The sequence below is a fragment of the Centruroides vittatus genome, unplaced genomic scaffold (genome assembly GCF_030686945.1).
Source record: "Centruroides vittatus isolate TY-2023 unplaced genomic scaffold, ASM3068694v2 contig_926, whole genome shotgun sequence".
NCBI lineage: Eukaryota > Metazoa > Arthropoda > Arachnida > Scorpiones > Buthidae > Centruroides > Centruroides vittatus.
In genome coordinates, this window is record NW_027122612.1 from 1499714 (window position 1) to 1525077 (window position 25364).

At 31.5% G+C, this 25364-nt stretch overlaps 1 protein-coding gene across 12 annotated transcripts in view; it reads left to right on the forward strand.

Moving 5' to 3' along the window:
* LOC136984696 (DNA-binding protein RFX2-like) overlaps window positions 1-25364 on the forward strand; it is a 162677-nt gene that overhangs the window by 131479 nt on the left and 5834 nt on the right. For 11 of the 12 annotated variants that reach the window (XM_067281782.1, XM_067281779.1, XM_067281788.1 and 8 more), the window contains 4 exons: window positions 2911-3008; window positions 6492-6641; window positions 17498-17706; window positions 24297-24450. In XM_067281782.1, coding sequence (XP_067137883.1) covers window positions 2911-3008; window positions 6492-6641; window positions 17498-17706; window positions 24297-24450 — 611 coding nt within the window. The remainder of the gene's footprint in view (window positions 1-2910; window positions 3009-6491; window positions 6642-17497; window positions 17707-24296; window positions 24451-25364) is intronic. The other variant, XM_067281780.1, reaches the window with a different exon arrangement.

A 25364-nucleotide genomic window follows, 5' to 3' on the forward strand; every position in this document is an offset into this window, starting at 1 on the left:
GGAGCTGGAGATCCAGGGAAGAGAAATCTTATAAAAACCTGGATCTCAAGGGCAAAGCAGACTTTTCTCTGCCTCCCACTGTTCAGACTTTCTCCCAGCTAACAACTATAATCAACTGTCCAGACTTTTCCCTGCCTCTACAAGTGGACACCATCCGACTGAACTTCGGGCTTTCACCATTCGTCACAACCTCCCACGGTCGAGCATCAACTGTCTGCCCCGGGGCCAACAACTGAACCATCGAGAGCCACCAGAAGACAAGACACGCAAGACACACTAGATTGTATAAATAAACGGGTTTGTTTGTCACTGCAGCTATTTGCCTCAAATTCCTTCACCCCACATACGATAAGTCCTGACATTTGGATATCACGAATTTGGCGACTTCACACAAGGCATCAAATGGTTATGGCAGTTTAATTAAGAAGAGGTGGAATCACTAAAGACAGCTAGAGAGGCAGATGGAGTGGACCCTGCAATGGAAAACAATTGATTTTGAAACTTCCAGAATTAACACACAGTTACAAAGCAAGAAACATTTTCAATGACAATGAGACAGGACTAATTTTCAATATGCTCCTCGATAGAACACTAGCACTTAAAGGAGACTCTTGCCATAGTGGAAAGTGCAGCAAAGAATGCTTAAAAGTACTTTTTTTGTGCAAACAGTGATGGGTCTGAAAAACTTTTACCACTTATGATAGGCAAATATACTTTAAAAGTGTAAAATATCTGCTGTATACATACAGAAACAATGCTAAGTCATGGATGACATCCTCACTTTTCAGGGAGTAACTATTAGCACTTGATTCTAAAATGATGATCACAGACATTTACATTTTAATTGAAGGGGGGTTGCCTCCAGGTTCCACTCATATGTACGACCTGGAGATTGGAGGAGAAAAGTTAGTGAAATGGGAGTGAGGTAGATGAAGGATAGGGAATGAAAGGGGGGCAAAGTGAGGGAGACAGGTGAGAGTACATGGCACCTTCACCGCAACTATTAAAAGCATAACGATATATATTACAGATAAAGAATTGACTGAAATACATTGATGTGTGCCAGACAACAGTGAGTACATAAAAATGTATACGTATACAGCTACAACATAAATATACATAATAATTAACATGATATGTACAGTACAGTGAGATTTCACTTACAAGAAGCATGCAAAACATGAGGATAAACATCAGTAATTAACATGAAGGTGGAGAGAATTATACAATTAAAACCGGATAATTACAATAGAATACATTGGTAAGATAAAGTACCTAATAAATATGATAATTACTGGCAAATGCTAGCACAGCAACACAAGACAGAGGTGCTGTATAAAATAGGAAAAGCCAGTAATGTACAGTGAGTAACTGTTTACAGATAGTAGTACATTGCAGACAAGAGTAACAATAATATACCTCATGAATTGCATAAGAGGTTTACAATTGGTGTTAGACATTGTACAAAATACAGTAGCAGAGAAAAGTACATAACTTGTGAGTAGGTTAATGATATGTGAGTATAGAAAAGTTACACAAACATAAGATCAGTGATGTATACAGAATGGTAATGCCCAAAATTTACAGTGGATTACAGAAAAACAATACAAAGAAATATAGATGACACTGCACTACAGTAGACGAGCATGGAATGCATGTACAGAACACACAGGTAGCAAGAGTGCAAGAGCACGTTTGCACAATAGAAAACGACGCTACTTACCCTGTTACACAATGGAAGAACAGTCTATGTATGTGCAGCGATAGCCAATAGAGCAGCATAACTGGTTGGAGGCCTGGAACAATTGTCAGAGAAAAAGTTAGCCAGTTGATCAATCATTTCTAGCAGACTGTTGGTGGGTTGCGTGCTGCTGTTGTTTCCAGAAACTTGATGAGATGTTGATAAACATTTGGATCTTCCATGAGTCTGCTGTTAGGGCATGGCCAGTTGTTTCCGGCATGGAGCACCATGGTCTGTCTCTCTCCTGTTTGAAAAGTTCACAGTCCCACAGATAGTGCTGGCTGTCTTGGATTGAAGTACTGTCACAGGTGTAGATGTCTGTGTTTTTAAGATGAAACCTTTTTAAATAACTGTTGAAATTACCATATCCAGTAATTAACTGAGTCATGGAGAAGGTAGGCTCAAAGTGTTTCCATTTAAGTTTTTTGTTAACACTTGGGATAAAGGTGGGCGTAACCTACCTGTACACCCATTATCCCATTCTTCTTGCCATTGACTAAGAGCGAGTTCCCAAGTCCATTGCTTGATTTTTAAAGCAGGAATTTTGTTGTAGCAAGGAGTAATGCTGGAAGCAGCAACCTGTTTGGCCAGCTGGTCAGCTGCCTCATTTCCAGGTACACCAGTGTGTCCCTGGACCCATCTAAAAGAAATCACATGCTTGTGGCTATTGATACTAAGATAATAATGGATTTTCAAGATGCTTTTACCCCTATTACGGGGATTGAAGTTGGAATGGAGGGTTGTTGTACTGTCAGTGTAAATGGTGATAGTTTTGTTGCGAGGGAACCATTCAGAATAGACATGATCCATCACCTTGACAATGGCCAGGGTTTCCACCTGCGGCACAATGCAGTGTGGACCCAGTTTGAAAGCAGATCTGTGGATGGCACCAGTGTTATGGTGGTAAAAAAAATAAGTCCATGTTCAAATGTCAAATATAAATTACTCTAACTTAAATTTTAGAATACATGTTATAAATTTTATACATATTAAAAATTATCATATAAATTATTCTAAAATTTATATTAGAGTAATTTATATTTGACATTTGAACATAGACTTATTTTTTTATAAATTATTATATCAAATCTATAATTGTTTTTATCATTTAATTGTTTTAAACAAAAATAAATTTGATGATAGTATACATGAATGTTTATTTTTTTTAGGTTCTCTTACTCAGGCAATTCGTAATTTTGCCAAAAGTTTAGAAGGATGGCTAGCATCATCTATGATTGGTTGTCCAGAAGAAATGATCAGAGTAAAGGTTTGTATAATGAAACAGAAAACTGGCTTACTTTTTTAATTAAATATGTAAGTAAGTAATGTTTATTTATATTAGGATTTAACCTGTTACAAGGGATGTTTCAAATATTAACTAATCACAATCATATAATGACATATTAATTTCATATGATACATCTTATCTATTTTTGTTTAACATAGATACACATTTTCATTAATATAAACTAAAAAGATATTATATAACTTGATTACAAGGATTTTAACAAAATGTTTAAACAATAATTAGTTACAGTTCTGCTGTATGAGAAGAAATTTGTACTTGATATTTTTACGTTGATAATCATGCTCAACAACACACAGAAGTAACATCCATTTTGTAACTCTAGTACTTCTTTAAAAAAACAAACTATGTAAATTTGGGAAAATTCCTACATTATAACAAATTATTGTATTAATTCTTTTATATTTTTAAATCGATACGATTCCAGTAACGCCATTAAGTTACTTTAGTTCTTATAAGGTTTTTAATCTCCTCATGTGATTGTATAGCATTAATATTTATTCCAGATTCTCCTTGAAATCCCTGTTCATTGACTTTTTCTCTCATCTCCCAATTTTGTCCTGAGTGAAAACATAAGCTCCTGCAGTATATTTACTTTTTCTGTATTCCCTTCTAGTAGTAATTGCTTTGGAAAATAAACTGATTTGTCCATCTTTAATACCAGCAAATTGAAAACTCCACTGATCCTATACGCCTTGCTAATTACTACAGTATGCTTTTGTACTGGAAATTTCTTGTCTTCCACACACATTTCAGCTAACCTTGACTTCATAAAACCAATGATAGAGTAAAATTTTATGTATTCACTCAAGGCAACACTAAGAAGCTTTCCCTGCAGACTTGAATGTTCCAGAATACCTATTAGATCATACATTTTGTATTAATAAAAGGGAAGTTCCTATTAATTTATCATTAACTAATTATATATCCATATTTCCAATTTCCAATTGTCCAATTCTAATTTCTGGGTTTATAATTATATCATTTAAGTATCTGAGACATCATTCGAATCTTTCAATATTAGTTCTAGAGAATTTAATCAATTCCTTCCTAAAAATTATTTAGTTATATCACTTTATCTAAATTAATGTTGTACATGAATATTTTTTTTATTCTTGAATATAATAATCATCTCTAATAATTAATTTGTTTCCATTTAATTTTTCTTGCTTAATTATAGTTTGTAGTTTTTTTTCTTCTTAATCTAGATCTTTTGCATAAGTCAACAGTAAAAATTATTTTTTTTTTCTTCACTATTAGCTTTAACTTTTAATTTCCAAAATTCTTTCAACATCAAATTTCTATTGTACAAGGAATCTAATGCAATTCTCATAATAGGGTTAGTTCCATCATTATTTAGCCTGATTATGCTTTTTATAGAGCTATTTTTAATTTTTAAATCCTCTTTAATGAACTGATGGATTTTCCTAACAATCAGTTGAAATAAATGGAAAATTTATAACTATAATATTTTATTAGTTTTCTCGTTTGTTAACTTATCTAATTCAAATTCAAACATACCTTTTAAATGGCTATTGTTTGTGGATAATACATCTATTTCTTTCATTTTTTGTGACAGTTTCCTAGTTCTCCTTGAAAATGCTTATTTTCTTCCTTCATTAAATTAAGTTCTGTCTTGATTCCCTGTATTTCTCTATTAAGCTATGAAAAATTATTTTGTATTGGTTCATATATTGATTTAAGTGTGTAATGTGATTCTTCCTGTACCAGGGGATCCTTATTCTTTAATGCTTCAAAGTATTCAGGTATTTTCGTAAATCTTGTGGTTTCAAAGCTACCTCCACTGGAATCCTCTTCAATTGGAAAATATTCTTTATTCAATAAATCTTCCACTTGATTTTCTTTAACTGTTTCTTTAAAATTTTGCTTACATGGCCTACCACACCCCCTCTTTTGCATGTCTATTTGACTCAAATGTTGGGGAGAACAGGGAAGAGGGCCTGGATTAGGTTTTATTCCAGGAATTAATAATAGACATATGATTAATTCCAAGATTAATCTATTAATGAATAACCACATCCTTAAATTTATCAAAATTCAATTACTTGTAATTCCTGGTATGTAATAACACTGTTGTTAAGCTCTGCTGAAAAGTTCATCAACACCTTCAATGACCAACTCACCCCTCCTTTTTAATTAAATATATTAATTAAGGAAAATAGTTATTTTATATTAAGTTCAGAAGAATGAAATGTTTGAAAAAAGACACTGAGGTTACTGTTGTTAAACATTATTTAAAAAAGTATTACTCAAAAAATGCTTTATTAATTGCCTACAGAATAAAATATTCCATACACAATTAATAAATTGTAATTATACATTAATTAGCATTGCATAAATATTTAAACAGATTATTAAATTGATTGTGCACTCAGTTAGTATTGATTTATCCATTTATACACAATAAATAAAAAAAATGTGTGTATGTATATATGTAGAAGAGAAATTCAGATAATTTATTAATTGCATTTAGCAAACTATTAAACATTACATATATTATTAATTATGTTTATCATCATCTGCTACAGATTCTCGTCATATTAAGAAATTTTTCATGGAGAATTATTGGAAATGAAAATAATAATAAATGTATAAATACTCAGAAGCAGGAGATAAGTGCTACATGAAATAAAATTAACTTTTTATCTGGAAATATTTCATTATACCATCTATTTCCTATTAAGAACTATTTTATTACATGCTATTTGATTTTTTAATTATTGAAAAGTTATTAAGGAAGATCAGATACAACTAATTTAAAAAGAGAGATATGGATACATAACTGAAAATAAAACACTGAATTTTGCTGTATGGTAATTTTATGACTATCATTCATTTCTTAGATTTCTGCTGGGTTTATATGGTGCAACAAGGAATCTTATAATGGTGCACATTTTCTCTTTGGTTCACATGTATATCAATGTCACATTTTTTAAAATTTACAACTTCTTATGGTGCACCAATAACACTGTGCATTCAGCTGTAAGCCAGACAACATGGACATATAGTATACTCTGTTGTCATGAAATTCTATCTCTATCTTTCCACTTTTATGGTAACATAAAAGAGAAGATTCTTTTCATTTTCATTTGATCTATCATAGTATATATGTATTTTTTAAAAAAATTATAAATTATGGAATTCTTATTTAGTGTTTGATTAAGAATTAATGTATATTTAATGATTGATGCAAAAAAATTATAAATTTTAAGTGATTTTATTAATTAGTACATGATCACTTACTTAAAAAGTTTTCTTTTTGGAATATAATAAAGAAGTGCTAATTATCTTTATGAATTAATTATTTTATAACAATTTGTTTTCACTAATTTTATGTGAATATTCTTTTTGTAACCAGAATATATAATTTTAATAAATATCAATTAAACAATTTATTTTGTTTATTTGTTTGTTTTTTTATAGTTAAGTGCTGTAAGTGCCTTTGCCCAGACATTACGCCGGTATACTTCTTTGAATCATTTAGCTCAAGCGGCAAGAGCAGTATTACAAAACACATCACAGATTAATCAAATGTTGTCAGATTTAAATAGAGTAGATTTCCATAATGTACAGGTGAGTCAGTAGCATTTTATCAGTTAATGATATAAATGAATTATGTAATCAAATTAATTTGATTTAGAATATATTTTATTGGTATTTCTGTAAAAATTTTGAATATATTAAAAACAAATTTTATCTTTTATTTCAACTACTAAACAAAAGCTATGCAAGAAATTAGCTGATTCAGTAGTTTACAGACATTATGTTTATTGATTTATAATTAAAAATTTAATTATTAGTTATCTGATTATACGTGGTACGATCCAAAAGTTCAGGGAATGCAGTAATCTACGACAACAAAAGCATGTATTTGAAGTTACAGCATATGAAATGGATTCTACTAAGCCATTTCTACATGTTCAGGTTAATTTCACTCATGTCATGTGATTAAACCGCGAGCGCTGCTGTTTTTTTCCGGAGATAGTTACCTTTGTCCTGCGACGTAATCAAAGTGGAGTTTCAAGAACAACCTCCAACATTTCGACTTCACCATGACCTTTCACCATAGAATCACCGTACACCTTTCTTAGCAAGTTTAAAATCTCCGTAGGTGTTTTACCTAAACGCTGACAAAATTTAATGTTGGAAAATTAATAAAATAAAAATTCCTGAATAAGTATTCATTAATAAAATGACAAAATAATTAAATTTTGTTTAAATAATTATTTATTCAGGGATTTTATTTTTATTCTATTAATTTTACATGTATTTGTTGTTATTTATTTATTGTGTTCATTTATTTATTAATTCATGTATTTTATTATTTTTAATGTAACATCCTTAAATTCAAATGCTTGTTCTTTTAAATTTGTATTTTCATTCTTTTATTCTTCCATTTCGTTATGTTCTGTAACTGAGGAAGGTCAGTGAATCTGATTGAAAACATTCTTAATTTTTATTAAATTTGTTGCTGGATTTATCAACGTGTAAGTTTTTTATGAACCAGTTACCTCCAGTTATCTCAAAATAGTCTCAAAATGACAAGTCTGAATTTAAATACAGGGTTCCTACACACCTGTAAAGTCAGGGGAAATCATGGATCTTCATTAGTGTTTGGAAAAAGTCATGGAAAGTCAGGGGATTTGTTGAAAATTGTCAAAAAGTCAGGAAATTTGTCTCCTTAGCTGCCTTGTTGATTCTGTTTGCTGAATATGGCTGACCAAGCATAGCCATCTGCAGGCAGCAAGAAATAATGCTGCAATTTTTAATAAGAAAATACTGTATACCAGAATCCATTTTGAAATGGCTTTTTCACCATTCTGAAGCCATATAATTTTACAGTTGTGGATTAATAACAGGATAAACTACTTTTATGTAATAGTGTTTAATTTTTAATTTTAATAATTCAGCAATTATAAAAAGATGAAATTATTAATTAGAATAAAAAATAACTAATTAAAAATTTGTTTGCAAACTTTTAAAAGTTGAAATCGTAATTTATTAGAATGTTTACTTCAAAATAGCTAAATTGATCAGTAAAAATCTGTAATTTAATCGTTTTTCACATTTAAAACATTACTACACAACATAAAAAATTATAAATAGTTACCCAACATTTACAGTAAAATGCTTCCGCCGACTTGTGGTTTGCATGTGCTTTTTACATTTGTTGTTACGATTTTCCTTGAAAGTACTGTACTGCAAGTGTATTTTTCCCCCTCTTCCGTTAATTTCCACAACTTCAGATACATAGTTTAATAATTAGTTTAACAGAAATGACATTGGGTAACAAATATCACTGATTTTGGCAAATTTAGGGCTTAAAAACTGGCAACATTGATCATACTTGTAATAGATATACCATAGTTATCAATAAGATAGAGTAACATAGAGTGCTAAACTGGTTACTACAGCTGAGGCAAATTGAAGTGTGGCAGCCATGACAGTTTCAGTGGACTCCCTCTGTTGACTAAATTTAAGTTAATGATAACTGAAGATATTTTGCAATTTAGATAAATTAATGAAGTTGTTTTTTTACATATACAATCTATCAAAATATATTGTGTAAAATTTATCATAATTATATTATATTGTTTCATAAAATTTTTCAGCAAAATTTTCTGGATTTTTAGAAAAATTTTACAAATGAAAAATTATAATAATTTTATTAAATAATAAAAATTAATTTTAATATACACATATTGACATTACATTACATATTAAGCATATAGTTTTACAGTGCAATCAAAATATATTACACATACTATATATCGTATTAAAAAATAATGAGTATCACTGTTGTGGAAACGCCAGGAGGTAGGATGGAGTCGTACCTCCTTTTTTCCAGCTAACAGGTCGGCAAGACCCACCCCACTGTCGGATGGCTGATTTTTTCTGATATCCCAACTTGTCGGGATTAAGTAATTAATTGTCAGGTCGAGTGAAGGAAGCATGTGGGTTCGTTGATAAGATTAAGGCGATATTCGAATAATCAACTCCATTTAAACAAAACAACGGTTTATTGGAGATCGAGATTACCACAAATAGTCCAGTTCCTAACTGCAGGGCTAAGAGAGAGAGCTTACAATGTTCAGGGTCATACCTCTTCCTAGGATGGATGGACTGGAATAGTAATCGTCTTCAATAATCATCTTTAGATCGGTCTCTCTCTGGTCATTGAGGTCAGCAGGAGGATCGGTTGTGGCGGCTCGTCGGCGGGCTTCGTTGTCCTCAGGTATCGGCTCCGGATTCTCAGTTGGGATCAGACGGGTCGGGAGTCTTATTTGGACCTTCAGCGATACCGTTATCAGCCTTTTCCCCCCTTATATATCGCGGGTCATGTTATAGTCAAGCACCAATTGTGAAGGGGGATGATTAACTCTCCGTGACTCAGGATTTAAATCCGGAGTGACGGGAAGCCCTCTCTGATGGAGGAAGTCTGAACATCTTTTTAATTTCGAATTTTTGTAAAATTTCCCACGAGGGGTTTAACAAAGAAAAGGTTTTGGGCCAGGCTTAACCCAGTCCTCACACTGTCCTTTAAATATAAACATTTTTGTAAACATTTGTCTTAAGTGTGCATCTGTAATCTTAATACTTTCCATTTGACACACATAGTTAATAGGAATTATGAAAAATTCACTCCAAACATGTTGATTTGCTTTGTTCTATATTTTTTTAATCAATTATTAGGCCAGTTATTGGAATCTTCTTTCTTTCTTTCTTTCTCCCAATGTGAATTCAGCAGTTGCATGAACATTATTAAAGCTTTCTATGCAATTTTCTCTACAAAACATAAAAGCAATACTTACAGATCTACTTAATGTCTGTGCTGCTATATTTAATCTCATTTTTTCTCTCCACCATTCAATATGATATGATTTTAATTTATTTGAGACACAAAGACCTTCTTTATTCTGTAAGTTATATAACTGAATAAAATATTGCCATTTAATAATTCTGTCATCATTCTTACCCATCTTTAGAACTTTAAGATCAGCCAAAAGATTCCTCATCAATTTCAACATATGAGCATGTCAAGAAATGCATAAACTTTAATTTCTTCTGTTGAAGGATGATAACTTCTTCTGGATATTCATTGTCTATATTACCAAAAAGCTGATGTTTTAAGAGGTGATGAAGCAGTCCATTTAGAAAGCATTTTTCTGAGCCTTTGAATAAGGTTTTTTGAATTGACAATCTTATTTGAATTTTTTTTATTAGACTGTCTGCTATATTTAAGTTTCTTTTGTGGCTGTTCACATTTCTGTCTTGTTAAAATTAACAATTCATAAGTAAAATTACTCTTCACTCCGACACCGGGGATGAAATACTAAATATCGAACCTGTTACCGGTGTAATTTGCGTGGGGAAAATAAAAAAAAAAAAGAGCTCGAAAACGTTTGTGGAAAGAAGATTTTTTTCACGCAAATTACACCGGTAACAGGTTCGATATTTAGTAATTCATGCACCTTCTTTGAAGATGGCAAACAATATGTGTGATCACGAGAGACTGATACTTCATATTCTATCTTTCCAATTTTTTCTTTACAGGCTTCTGAAATATGATCTTTAGATGCTTGTTAAGCCATTTCTTAAGAAGGGATTGGGAAAATTAACTTTATCCTCTTTATTTTCTCAAAGGGAAAGAGTCGTCATATCTCTCACAAACGAAACTCAAAGTTTCAAATCTTATGTTCTAATTGACGTTATGTTATTATGTTTGAAATTATGTTAAAACCTGGGGAAGGCTATTTAAGATGGCTGAAAACATTAGTTTGTTTAATTAATTTGCTATAACAGTGAGAAAGATGGTTTGTGATATGATTTGCAATAATTATAAGAATTGTAATTAAGGGTTAAAATAAATAAATTTTGTCTGCATTCTTAAGAAAATTTTATGCAAAGACAAAATTTAATGCAAAATTAAATAAATAATAAATAAAAATTATTAAAAATAATTATTAAAATTCTAGCCTGTACACCGAAACCAAAATCAAAATGGCGGCAACTGAAACATTCTTTTCTTTTAATGAGTTGCCAATTCAGCTAATTTTTTTGCTGATTTGGTGGATTTATGAACAATCTAGCTAAAAAAAATCAAAATTCTAATGGAAACAGTATGGTTTGGGTATTTTTATTAAAATGTCTAGTTGTAAATTTGAATTTTGAGTTGACAACACTACTTTTAATTAATATATATACAGATGCAGATTGGATGTCATTTGAATATTTTATGTAGTGTTGTGACAGATTGCTATCTGATCTGATCATTTGTGTTTTTCTACATTCTTAAATTATAATGGCATGGAAACAAATGAGGTTTAATCTCCAATGGCTGGATCCAGCTATTCATCCAGAAATCAATTCCTGGTTAGGAACTGTAAAAGAAGATGATACAAAAGCATTTTGTTGCATTTGTTGTAAAGTTTTCTCATTAAGTAATATGGGAAAGCATGCATTAGTATCACATGCAAATAGTTCTAGTCATATTGAAACAAAAAGATTGAAGTCTGAACAAACTTTACTGATAAGGTTTTCAACCTCAACAAATTCAAACTCTTCTAATAGTCAAAAAAATGTATGTGAAATGGCTTCTGTTGTGGAAGATAGATCTAAGATCACTAATGAACAGTCTCTCACCAAATCAACATTTCTTAGTAGCACATTGACACCTTTTGTGATAAAAGATGATGTAATAAAAGCAGAGATAACTTGGACATTGGCAGTTGTAAAGAAAAAGATGTCACTCAATTCATGCTCTGATATTAAAAACATTTTCAAAAAAATGTTCCTTGACAGTGCTATAACCACACAATTTCAATTGGATCCAGATAGAGCTTCCTATATAATAAATCATGGCCTAGCCCATTATTTCAGAGAAAAATTGATTGATGCTGTTACAAGTTGCAATAATATTACTATCTCCTTTGACGAATCACTAAACAAAGTTGCTCAAAGAACTCAAATGGATCTTGTGATAAAATACTGGGATGAGAATAAAGATAAGCTTATGACCAGATATTTAAATAGTGTCTTTCTGGATCATAGTATAGCAGATGATCTTCTCTCTGCATTTCTCAATTGCTTTTCAGACAGTCATCTTGATCTAGCAAAAATTCTTCATATCTATGGACAGACCAAATGTAAACATAAGTTTTCTGAATAAATTAGAAAATCACATGGAGACACAGAATGTTGGTAAATCATTTGTGAGAATGGGAACATGTGGTTTACATGTAGTTCATGGTGCTATAAAAGCTGGTTTTAAAGTACTAGATTGGAATTTGTTACCACTGCTATGGAATTTGTACTATTTGCTAAAAGACTCACCCACTCAGTGTGCTGAATACATTGCTATAAGTGGAAGCAGATTATTTCCCAAAAAGTTTGGTTCAACAAGGTGGTCGGAGAATGGAGAGTGCTTAGAACGTGCAGCAGAAGTTATTGAATCTGTGAAGACATACATAAACAACAGTACAAAGTTGAAAGACAGTAAGGTGGCTACATTCTTGAGACAGGCACTCAATGATCCTTTTATTAAAGTTAAAATTTTATTTTTTTGGTCAATATGTACACAAAGTGAGATCTTTCTCACCTGATTTCAGAGCAACAAACCTCTTGCACCCTATCTTATAAAGCAGTTGTTCAATTATTAATGAACCTGATGAGAAAGTTTGGGAAAAATTACAGGGTCACCGACAAACAGTTTCTAAAAATAGATTTAAATGGTAATGAAAACTTCGTACATCTGAAGAATTTGGATATTGGTTTTGGAGCAAAAAAGGTTTTAAAAGAATTGAAAGTAAGCTACAAAGATATTCTGTGTTTTCTAAGAGATTGTCAAAATGTGCTGAAAGTGATGACAAAAGATTATTGAGAAGAAACCTGTGAAGTACAAATGTATGAAGGCTTTGAGCAGCTTAGACCCAGAAATTATTAAAATGCAATCAAATGTTGGAAAATTGTATTTCAATGTTTTACTGGAGATTCTACATGATACAAACAGGATTGATGAGAAATGTGCTGACAAAGCAAAAGAACAATATGATATACTCTGCAATAAAACCCTATTCTACAAAGTTTGAGGACTTTATATCTGAAAGGAGTGATGGTGATGGTCTGGACACATCGTATTGTGAAATTATGAAGGATGATAGGCAACTGCAAGATCTATGGTCTATTATCAAAATTTCTCTTTCTTTCTCACATGGGAATGCAAGTGTTGAGAGTGGTTTCTCAGTTAACAAATCACTGTTGAGTGAAAATCTTAAGGAAGAAAGTTTAGTTGCTCAATGCTTAGTTTATGATGGGATCCATTTTGTAGGTGATGTTGATCAAATAAATATAGACCAGAAAATGTTGTTAACAGTCAGAGGATCTAGACAGCAATATATTGCATCTCTGCAACAGAAAAAAGATATTCAAAAGCAGCAGGCATTGAGGGCTGAAGAAAAAATAAAACTTAGGATTTGAAACAACACAAGAAAATGTTAAGAAAAAGTCACAAAATGGAAGAAAAAGAGATTGAAATGAAATTAAATATACTTGAAGAAAAAAAGGTAAAATTGCGTTAATATAAGGAGGACAGGGCAACTTTGGCATGTTAAGAATAAGTTAAATTTTGTGTAATAAATACTGCTGTAAACTGAAAGAAAAGCATTGTTTATTGTCTACCAGAAGGTAACCTTACCATAGAACTGATTAAAATTAGTTTGGAAATAAAAATAATCATAATAATATTAACTTTATAAAATGATAGCAATTGCCGAAGTTGCCCCCATACCAGGGGCAACCTCAGCAACAATAATGGGGAAAGACAAGCAGGTATGTAAATTTGTGTTATTAACAATGTATAAGTTGGAATTCACTATTAAAACAAAGAAATACAAGTCCAAAAACCTATTTAATATTATAACAACGAAATACAAGTTCAAAGGCATATTTAAAGTAAAGAAAACATAAACAAAAAGTAATTTAAAAAATCAAGCAGATAATAAGTGAAAACATCCTAATGCAAGTTAAAGCAATATAAATGAATTAGTGAACTCACATTAGAAATTAAATATGTTTAACAGCAAAATGTTTATGCCCTACACATATCACAAATAAATTGAACTAACTCATTTTCCACATCTATACAGCCACATGAGCCCACAGTTCACACTTGCAGCACATAATCCACTTTTCCTGAGTAGTTCATTGCAATATATGCAATAAGTATTTTCATCTTCATTTTCCGGTCTTTAGGACTTTTCTGCCCCTTTCCTTTAGTGAACTTCGAATCCGATTTCTCTAAATCCATTACCCTTCTGCAAGTTCCTGTTTTTTTAACTTGGCTTCTAGTGTGGCTTTGTGTGAGGATCCAATTATTTCTTCTGCTTGTTGTTGTTTGCGGCCAAATCATACCATAGCAAAACACAATCAGGAACAAGATCGACAACACTGCCGAAGATGCCCCAATAGTCATGATTTAGAAACATTAAATGGAACCCTGAGAATACGGTACCAAGCCATGACCAGGCCACGTGAATAAGTTAACATTTTATGCTTCTAACAGGAAAAATAACTTTCGTTATTGTGGAATTATAACAAAACATGCCAATTCTATATAAATGGAAGCAAAATATAATAGGAAATTGAATGAAACAGACAACTTATTTGATATTTCACCTATGCTTGTTGGAGAACAACACAGACACAACACTCAACAAGCCGTCATCAAAACTCAACTGTCTAGCCTCTAAAGAGAGTCTCCTTTTATTTTGTTTCAAAGAAAATTTAATTGACGAACTTGCCCCGTATGCTGAAGTTACCCCGTCTTCTCCTAATATAGTTCTTGTGTTTTGTGAATTGTAATTAATTTTTTTATTTTATAATTATCTGTATTTTGAAAAAAGAGAATTAATACTAAGAAGTTTCTCTGTATTTTGATTGTCCATTTTGTAAAAAATAAAAATATTTTACAATAAATTAGATACATTGTTAGAGAAGCTGTAGTATAAATTAACACCTATCCTTCTTTATACACAATCTATTTTTATGCAATTTTGAAATAATGTGGTTGACAAAAGAAAACTAATTCATTTTTTATATGATCAATTTTTTTTATGAGGGAAAAATGCTTTATTTCAAAATTTTTAAATTTAAGTTTTTTTAATTATTATGTTGCTGTTTAAAAAAAAGTTACTCTTTTTGTTGAAAGATTGGTTTTAAAATTATGTGTTTCTAAGTCAAGAGTTCATTTTAAGCACAGTACAGTACTGTTTGTGTATCAAAGAATACTGTTTGTTGATTTTATGCTACCTTGTACTTACTAGATTTACATACAAATAATAATGATAAAATAAAAGGCTCGTGTTTCATTTGTAAATTGCTTATTTTTTCATTACATTGAAGTTGTGGATTCTATCAAACATTTTTCTATAGGATGTATGTACTGTATTTTTTTAATGTGACAGTCTTTGAAACATATCAACTGTGCAAAAAGAGGGATAGATATACTCAATGTTCGCAGTAAATAAAATGTTGTTAATATAATTTAGTATGCTACTCATGTCAAGTAATAGTAGTTAGTAGGAAGTAGAGTTCACTGTGAACGGCATTATTACTAGTTTTTATTTTTTCTAGCGCTTTCAACGAATATATTTTCATCATCTTCAGCTAAATAAAACTTTTAAATCAAACATAAACGTTTGAAACAGAAAAGGAACACACACAATTTTAAATAAAAAAGATTTTTGGAATAAATTTATTTAGCCTGAAGATAACAAAAATATATTTGTTGAAAGCGCTAGAAAAAAGAAAAACTAATAATAACGACGTACACAGTGAACTCTACTTCCTACTAAAATGCTGTTTTATTATGTCTATATTCCACATTGCAAGAAATGTGAGTCAGGAAATTCAGACATAATTGGTCAGGAAAAATCAGGGAATTCAAAACAAAAATTTTTGTAGGAACCCTGTAAATACTATATTGGTTCCTGTTATTGAACATTGGTATCTACAATATATTTAAACAATGAAAAATCTATATATTTTTCAAAGTCCAAATATAATAATTTTATCTAGTTTATTTTTTATTCAGATCTATATATCAAGATTTACATTTACATGTACAAAGTACTAAATTGTATTTGCTAAATGTATGAAATAATTAAAATTCATACCATGTTTTGCAAATGCCTCTTTACTTATAATTACCAAATTATTATTTGCAATAATATTTTTTCATGAAACAAGATATCTTAAATAGTTAGAAAGTTTACTTCACTTAAGAATAGTTCATTTAAACTTTAGTTTTTTTTTATTTATTTATTTATCTTCTCTGCCTGTTGCACTAAGAGGGCTTTTTTTTCATACTCATTGTATGTTCAGCCAGGCCCAAAGTGGAGCATCTGAATGGTAATCAATAGGATCCAACTTAACCAAAGCAGACTGCCCACAAAAAATTCCTGAGAAGTTGCTTGTCCCAGACTTGATCCCAGATGATAAGTTGATGCCTCAACTACCTCAGCCATCTGGCCAGAAGAATTTCCAAACATTTGATTTTTTTGATATTTTTTACTTCTATCTGCTTTCTGTTTAAATCGTTATCAAATGAATAAATGAACAAAACGTGTACTCATATATTGTGAACAGTGTTGCCAGATTTGTGAAAAATCATTTGGTTATTTTCTGAATCGGCATGCAATTTCTTTTTGTGATTTGGACTGTTTTCAGCTTTCTGTACTGCAAAGTATCATATCAACATAAAAATTCTGTTGTGCAAGCTGTCAGTCAGTATTATAGATATGATTTCAAAACTAAGCTAGTTATATTTAGACTAAACCTATTAGTTGTATTTTATCTTTACTAATTACATTGTGTTTCTTTACATTTTTATTTATAATGTTTCAATGATTAATGAATTCCATTTAATGCTATTAAAATATACAAATTTTGGACTTGGAATCATTGAGTTTTAGATCAAGTATCAAGTCCAAGTAAACTCTAATTGGAACTAAAAACCCTTAGCTTCAACCTCATTAAATATATTCAGAACAAACTAGATGAGAATTCAGAAATAAATATTTTCACCATTCAGTAAAGTTGTTCTTATATATTAAACAATTAATCTATTAAATTATTTTACTTCTACCATAAAAATAGTTTTTAAGTAAAATTTTAAGGTAAATTTCATTGCGTTATTATAAGAGGAGTTTATCAGAATCTCGTTAGTCAGTTTAAGTAGGAAAATAAAATTGAAGTAAAATTCCACAATTGCTTCACAAATGATCAAAATGAGTCTTGCTTCCTACTGATTACAGACTAGTAAAATTCAGTTAAATATTTTTAAGATTTCTTCTATGTATTTATGTGAACTTTCTTTCATTAATCAGTTTTGTTGTAATAACTTATCTTGCTAACAGTTTACGTTTTTGTAGGAACAGGCTTCTTGGGTGTGCCAGTGTGAAGATAATATGGTTCAAAGGCTGGAACAAGATTTTAAATTGACATTACAACAACAAAATTCACTTGAACAATGGGCAGCGTGGCTGGAAGGTGTTGTTGCTGTAGTGTTACAGCCGTATGAAGGCAAACCTGACTTTCCTAAAGCTGCAAGGCAGTTTTTGTTAAAATGGTCTTTTTATAGGTAAGAAATTAAATTTTCATTTAATCAAAATTTTTTATTAAATTTATTAATTATTATTATTTAACCCTTTCAACTCAACTTTTTTTTAAATTGGTTTTATATAATCTCTCTATTCACCGGAACTTGTAATAATAAAAGAAACCCTTCTAACCTTTTTTACCCGGTGTGGTTCTATTTTTAGAATCGCTTCGTTCTATTTACAGATTAGCAAACGTTTTCACAGCCCCTCCTGGGCTCTTCTTCAGGCTTCGTCGAATAGGCCGTTAACATTCGAAAATATTCAATTTAAATTTCTTTCCGGAATATTATCACGTGCGGCAGCTGGATATTTGTACTGCGCATGCTCGATGCTCCTCTCCTTTAAACGCTGTTTTCTAGGACAACCTGCCATGCGCTCGATAGGATCATTTCGTCCTTATGATTAACGCAGGTGTTACGTAATCCAGCCTTAAATATCTCTATGGCTTCTAGCCATTTCAATTGCTGTGGGTTATAGCTGGGTATAATGATTTTTGCCGCATGCAGGTCCGCCGTTATCTCCTCTTCCGACGCGTACGTCGCCAGGGCCGTGGTGTATCTACCGTGGTGTATGTCTGACTCGTGCTCCTTTAATCTCACTTTTAACGCACGTTTCGTGGAACCAATGTATGTTAATTGTCTATCGCACCTGTGATCTTCTAGTGGTATCATATATACTCCCGGAAGCCTGTCGGGGTTTGGTGGGTCTTTACCGTTGCTTAATATTCTGAAGAGAGTCTGACATCTTCTGTACACGATGTTAATTCCTTGACGGTTGGCCACGGTTTTGTAAATGGATTTCAGCACTGGATTGTATGTGATAGGTATCCTTTCATTTTCCTCCTGTGTGATATTCAATGGTTGTGCTGTTTGCTTATTTTCCTTTTGGGAGTTCTCATGTCTTCTAGACAACTTTTCAATGAGCGTTTTGCTGTATCCATGGCTTATAGCAATATTTTGGATATGATTGAGCTCCGTTTCGAGCGCTTTTTTTGTAGAGGAGTGCGTATGAGCCCTTCTCACTAATGCTCGGAAGGCAGCTATTTTGTATTGAAAAGGATCATATGAATTTCTAGGAATATATGTGTGGAACGTGCTAGGCTTTCGGTATACTGATGTAAGTATATTAGCTCCTTCAAAGTTGATATCAATATCCAAGAAGTGCACCCTCGATGAGTCGTGCTGCTCCACCTCTAATGTTAGCCCGTACGGATTACTGTTTATGGCTTCGAGGAATAATTTTATGTCCGGTTCTACTTTCCAAAATATAATAATGTCATCTATGTAACGTTTGTACAACAAGATGCTGGGCAAGAATCGCGGTAGGATATTGTTTTCCAATCTCCTAATTACCATTTCGCACAAATCACCCGAGAGCGGGCTGCCCATCGGGACTCCTTTGCCTTGCATGTACGTGATCCCTTTAAATTGGAAAAGAGAGCCGTAGCATAACAAATGGGCTAGTTCGAGAATATGTTGGTGCATTGTGTTGTCCTCAACTATCGAAAACAGAAAGTCCCTTAGTTCGCAAAAACATGGTGGTAGTTCTATCGACGGAAACAACGATCTGAAGTCTAAGACCGTAGCATAAGCTGGTTTTGCTATCTTCTTCAATTTTTCTATAAGTCCACCATGTTTTTGCGAACTAAGGGACTTTCTGTTTTCGATAGTTTGAGGACAACACAATGCACCAACATATTCTCGAACTAGCCCATTTGTTATGCTACGGCTCTCTTTTCCAATTTAAAGGGATCACGTACATGCAAGGCAAAGGAGTCCCGATGGGCAGCCCGCTCTCGGGTGATTTGTGCGAAATGGTAATTAGGAGATTGGAAAACAATATCCTACCGCGATTCTTGCCCAGCATCTTGTTGTACAAACGTTACATAGATGACATTATTATATTTTGGAAAGTAGAACCGGACATAAAATTATTCCTCGAAGCCATAAACAGTAATCCGTACGGGCTAACATTAGAGGTGGAGCAGCACGACTCATCGAGGGTGCACTTCTTGGATATTGATATCAACTTTGAAGGAGCTAATATACTTACATCAGTATACCGAAAGCCTAGCACGTTCCACACATATATTCCTAGAAATTCATATGATCCTTTTCAATACAAAATAGCTGCCTTCCGAGCATTAGTGAGAAGGGCTCATACGCACTCCTCTACAAAAAAAGCGCTCGAAACGGAGCTCAATCATATCCAAAATATTGCTATAAGCCATGGATACAGCAAAACGCTCATTGAAAAGTTGTCTAGAAGACATGAGAACTCCCAAAAGGAAAATAAGCAAACAGCACAACCATTGAATATCACACAGGAGGAAAATGAAAGGATACCTATCACATACAATCCAGTGCTGAAATCCATTTACAAAACCGTGGCCAACCGTCAAGGAATTAACATCGTGTACAGAAGATGTCAGACTCTCTTCAGAATATTAAGCAACGGCAAAGACCCACCAAACCCCGACAGGCTTCCGGGAGTATATATGATACCACTAGAAGATCACAGGTGCGATAGACAATTAACATACATTGGTTCCACGAAACGTGCGTTAAAAGTGAGATTAAAGGAGCACGAGTCAGACATACACCACGGTAGATACACCACGGCCCTGGCGACGTACGCGTCGGAAGAGGAGATAACGGCGGACCTGCATGCGGCAAAAATCATTATACCCAGCTATAACCCACAGCAATTGAAATGGCTAGAAGCCATAGAGATATTTAAGGCTGGATTACGTAACACCTGCGTTAATCATAAGGACGAAATGATCCTATCGAGCGCATGGCAGGTTGTCCTAGAAAACAGCGTTTAAAGGAGAGGAGCATCGAGCATGCGCAGTACAAATATCCAGCTGCCGCACGTGATAATATTCCGGAAAGAAATTTAAATTGAATATTTTCGAATGTTAACGGCCTATTCGACGAAGCCTGAAGAAGAGCCCAGGAGGGGCTGTGAAAACGTTTGCTAATCTGTAAATAGAACGAAGCGATTCTAAAAATAGAACCACACCGGGTAAAAAAGGTTAGAAGGGTTTCTTTTATTAATTGGTTTTATTTTCCTTTCTTGTATTAATTGACAGTCATGTGCCTTTGAAATGTGTAGAAAAATTCCAATACTTTGTATTTTATTTTTTATATATTAACAAATGGGGCACATGAGGCTCATCAGATTTTTTAAGTGAGGCTTGTGTGTCCCTGCATAGCTGACTAGAACACTCAATTTACTGTAGTGTATTCTAGTTTCATTTCTCTACATGTTATAATTTGTAAACATTATAAGAGAGAGATTTTATATCTCATTGCAAATTATCTTTTACACATGACATCTTGCAAAGAGGAACCTTATATCTTATACAGATTGTCTTTGTTCCTTTATTCTTTTCTAACATCTGCATCTTTATATTTTACCTTCCTCGGGTATCCCTTCCTCAGATGATCCCCGATTGTGCATATATTTAGTGTTTTTTGCAGGTCTTCCAGTTTTGTTCATTCTCCTCTTTACTATTGCTGTTTCCCAACCCATCAAGAAGCTGCAGCAGTGAAGAGGAATAAGCTTTCGGCTACTATTCAGTATGTTCATGAATTCCTTTTGCCAATTTCAACACTACTCTTTCATCAAAATCTTCTCCATTGAAAATTTATGTATTGGACAAAGCAGAGACAATTCTCTTTACCTCAATACACATTCAAATCATATACATATCCTGTCATTGAGTCACATATCATCCAAGCTTTATCCTCCTTTTTACTGGTTTATAAGCATAAATTATATTCCTTCAGCATTGATCTCTCCTTGAACATTGTCATTAGGGTTTCTCATTTTCCGGTGTATTTCTTGTTCCAGGATTCTGGGATAAAAGTGAACTGTTTCCCGGGAAATCCCAGGATAGAAATATTTTTAAGATATACAAAATATCTTAGAATCAAATAATATAATTATTTTTCAATTTTTTAAAGTAACTTAATACATTCTGTAACCTCCAAAATCATGTTAATAATGCTGTGTAAGATATATATTAAAAATTACCTTTGAATTACATAGAAATATTGACAAATAGAAAAAAATTATTAAAGTTTGCTAGAAACCGCATACGATAACAACAAAAAAATGCTTTGATTTGAGTTAAAAATTTAATAAAATAAACTTAGATCAAACTTCTAACTTAGAAGGTAATTTTTGTTTTTTAAATAAAACATAATACAAAGTATTATTGTAAATTTTTATAAGATTTTAAAAAGCAAAGATCATCAATACTCTGATCATTCAATCTAATTCTTATTTTAGTAATGAAAAGTCTTGCTACCGAGAATGCCCTTTCTGATTCAATTGATGTGGGTGGAATCGTTTTTAATGCATTCAAGAGAAGACAGATGTTATGTGATTTTCACCTGTAGCCTGGAAGATTTCTAGTTCGTTTTTGAGATTGTAGTATTTCTTTTGTTCTCTAGTATTCTTGATTTGTCTACCTAGACTGCTTTAATAGAAACATTAAGCTTATAGCCCAATAATTTGGCAGTTCATTTGTCTAATAATCAAGTTTATGAAGAAAAATTTCATACTTGCACACTTCATACTCGTTTGAATCCTTGCCTAATTTGCAAAACCTGGTGTTACATAGTTTTTGAAGCTACTGGGCATGGTTAAAAATTAAGACAGCATAAGCAATGTTATTCCAGATATTACAGATTCTGACAAGTAAAGAATTTTCAGAGTCCTGCCACAAATAAGCTACATATTGATTATTGACCATTTGTGACATAATGAGCAAACATTTAAATAACTAATAAGTAAATTTAAAATTAATATAAATACAAATGTATTCTGACAGTTTATGAGTCAATTATGCTTTCTATTTGCAAAATTTCCTCAACCTTAACACAAAACAAGAAAAAAGTGAATTTTTAAGAAATTTGCAGGATTTTCTGGGATAAGAAAAATTTCTCGGATTAAAAAACAACTGGGATCTCGAGATCCTGTTTGAGAAACCCTCATTTCATACTCTCATTAATACTTTGAAGGGGATTCTCAGTTTGGCACTTTGGAAATCTGTATTTTACACATACTAGAAGCTCATTTACATAATGTTTTAAACACATTTGCTGGTTTTATGGATTGTTCATGTGTATCTTTGAAATAAGCTTCAAGCATCTGTCTTGTGATATTGCTTTTTTTATGACTTTGTTTCTTTTTGGTGGCTTCTCAGACCAATAGGAAGCTGAATTGGGAAGATGATTGTATGACATGTCTAATATTGTTCTAACAGTTTTCATTTCATTAGGGTCAGTATCGGACATAAACACACCATCTTTCTCATTTCTGAAAAGAACTGGATTTTTTCATTGGTAAACTAATAGATAAAAGTAATAGACACTTGAAAACATTTGAAGAGGATCACAGCTATGGTTTACATTGATTATAACAATATATGGTTATGGATATGGTGTAGTTTTTCTAGGTTGAAAATTAGATATTTCTAATTAGATGCTTTGGTTTTGTGTGACAAGATGAGTAGAATTTGATGTACTGGCTTGGATATCATTCAGTGATTACAGAGTATAAGGATTCCTTTTCATTTGGTTGATCTAAATAATTTTTGGCACTTTTACTTGTGAAATCATTCTTGGTCTATATTCAGAATCTCTGTCTGACAGATTATTTTCAGATAAAAGTTCCTCTTAACTACCACTATTTTTGTAAATTGCTTTCATAATAACTTCATGAGAAAGACAAACCTTTTGAAAATCAATTTTTAATATTTAAATGAATAAACATGTAATAATCTAAGAGTCCCAAAAGAGTGCATGCAATGCAGCTGATGGGATTCACTTTTCCCAATGCATGATAAGATTAAAAATAACAATAATTCAGATAATATTAGTAAAAAAAATTACTTCAAAGAATAAAACAAAAATAAATGATCCAAAACCTTGCAATATTATTCAATTTCATATGTGATAAATTAGATTGTTACCACTCTAGAACTAAAAAGGTGACATTTGTCAAAATAAAGGGCTTCTAGCATGCAGCCATATTGACAATTGTTGATGTTGCCAGCACAAATGCTGCAGAACATATTCAGAAAGACTGATACAGTACAAAATAATGCAAATATGGGACGAATATTAACTAACAGGGATTCAGAAACATTTAGTGGGTTATAAATATCCCAAGAGAGCCAAAATGGTTAATTTAGTGGAAAGAATTATAACACACAATTTTTCAATAAACTATTAAAAATTGGAAAAGTAAAATTGAAATCTATTGAAAAATTCAATTATCCTTTTATCTATCCTATTAACAAAAGTACCTATATAAATGAAATTAAGAACTTATAATTTGCATTTTATTTTTCCTTCTTAGTTTTCAAATGGCAAAATCAGTTTGAGGATAATTGAATTTTAAAGAGAAATGCTAAGTTACATATTAAAACCAGATTTCAGATAAATGTAATTTAATAAATTTATAAAAATTATCAAATGTTGACATAAAATATACTATAATATAATGTTCTCGTTATTAATTACATATTTTAAAAACATTTTTTTTTTATATATAGTTCAATGGTTATTCGTGATCTAACATTAAGAAGTGCTGCCAGTTTTGGATCTTTTCATCTAATTAGATTACTTTATGATGAATACATGTTTTATTTGATAGAACATTGTGTGGCTAAAGCAATTGGTGAAACTCCTATTGCTGTTATGGGGGAGGTGAGACTAATTTAATTTTTTTAATATTAAATTATAAATGTAGAAAAAGTAATCTTTTATATCTAATATATCACTAGAAAAATGCAATATTAGGTTTTTTGTCTATGTTTGTTGAAATTCAGAATATTTGCAACAATCTTTTCATATTTATGAAAATTCTCAAAATATAAAATGAAGCATTAATATTTCATAAACTAGATGTGACTAAATGTGGTTTGATTAATTTATATAACTTAGAGAGTGAACAAGTACATAATGCTCAGATCCAATCTCTCTCTTTGTGCATGTGCATAATCTATAAAGATTACATGGCTTGATGAAAAAATCCTTTAAAATCAAGCATTAATTTTTAATAAACAAATGTTTTCAGCTTTATTAGTAGCCATCATCATGTTAAGTATACAAGTATTATAAAATAAATTCAAAATAAAATATGTTAAGATAAATGAAATAAATAGTAACTTCATAAGTAGCATCTAAATGTAACAAATATAAAGATACATAATGTTTATTAAAACATATTATGTGTATGTAACAAACATCTAAGAACTTTATTACTTAAAATACTTAAGGTGTATTTTATTACTTAAATAACTATCCAATGCATATTTGCATTGGTTAGAGTTATTTATGTAAGTAATAATGCACTATATATACACATGTGTTTATAAATGTTGTACGTCTTTATATTTGTTATTGTTTATCAATGTACATTTAGATATTATTTAATGAAATAATCTTATTGTATTTTATTTTAAAATTATTCTGTATTTTTAGCAATGTTCTATATTTGAATCAAGTGATGTCTACTAATGTAACTGAAAACAATTGTTTATGAAAATGATGGATTTAAATCCATCACTTACATAAACGATTGGGTTAGGTTTATTGATCAAAATGGTAAAGAATGCAAT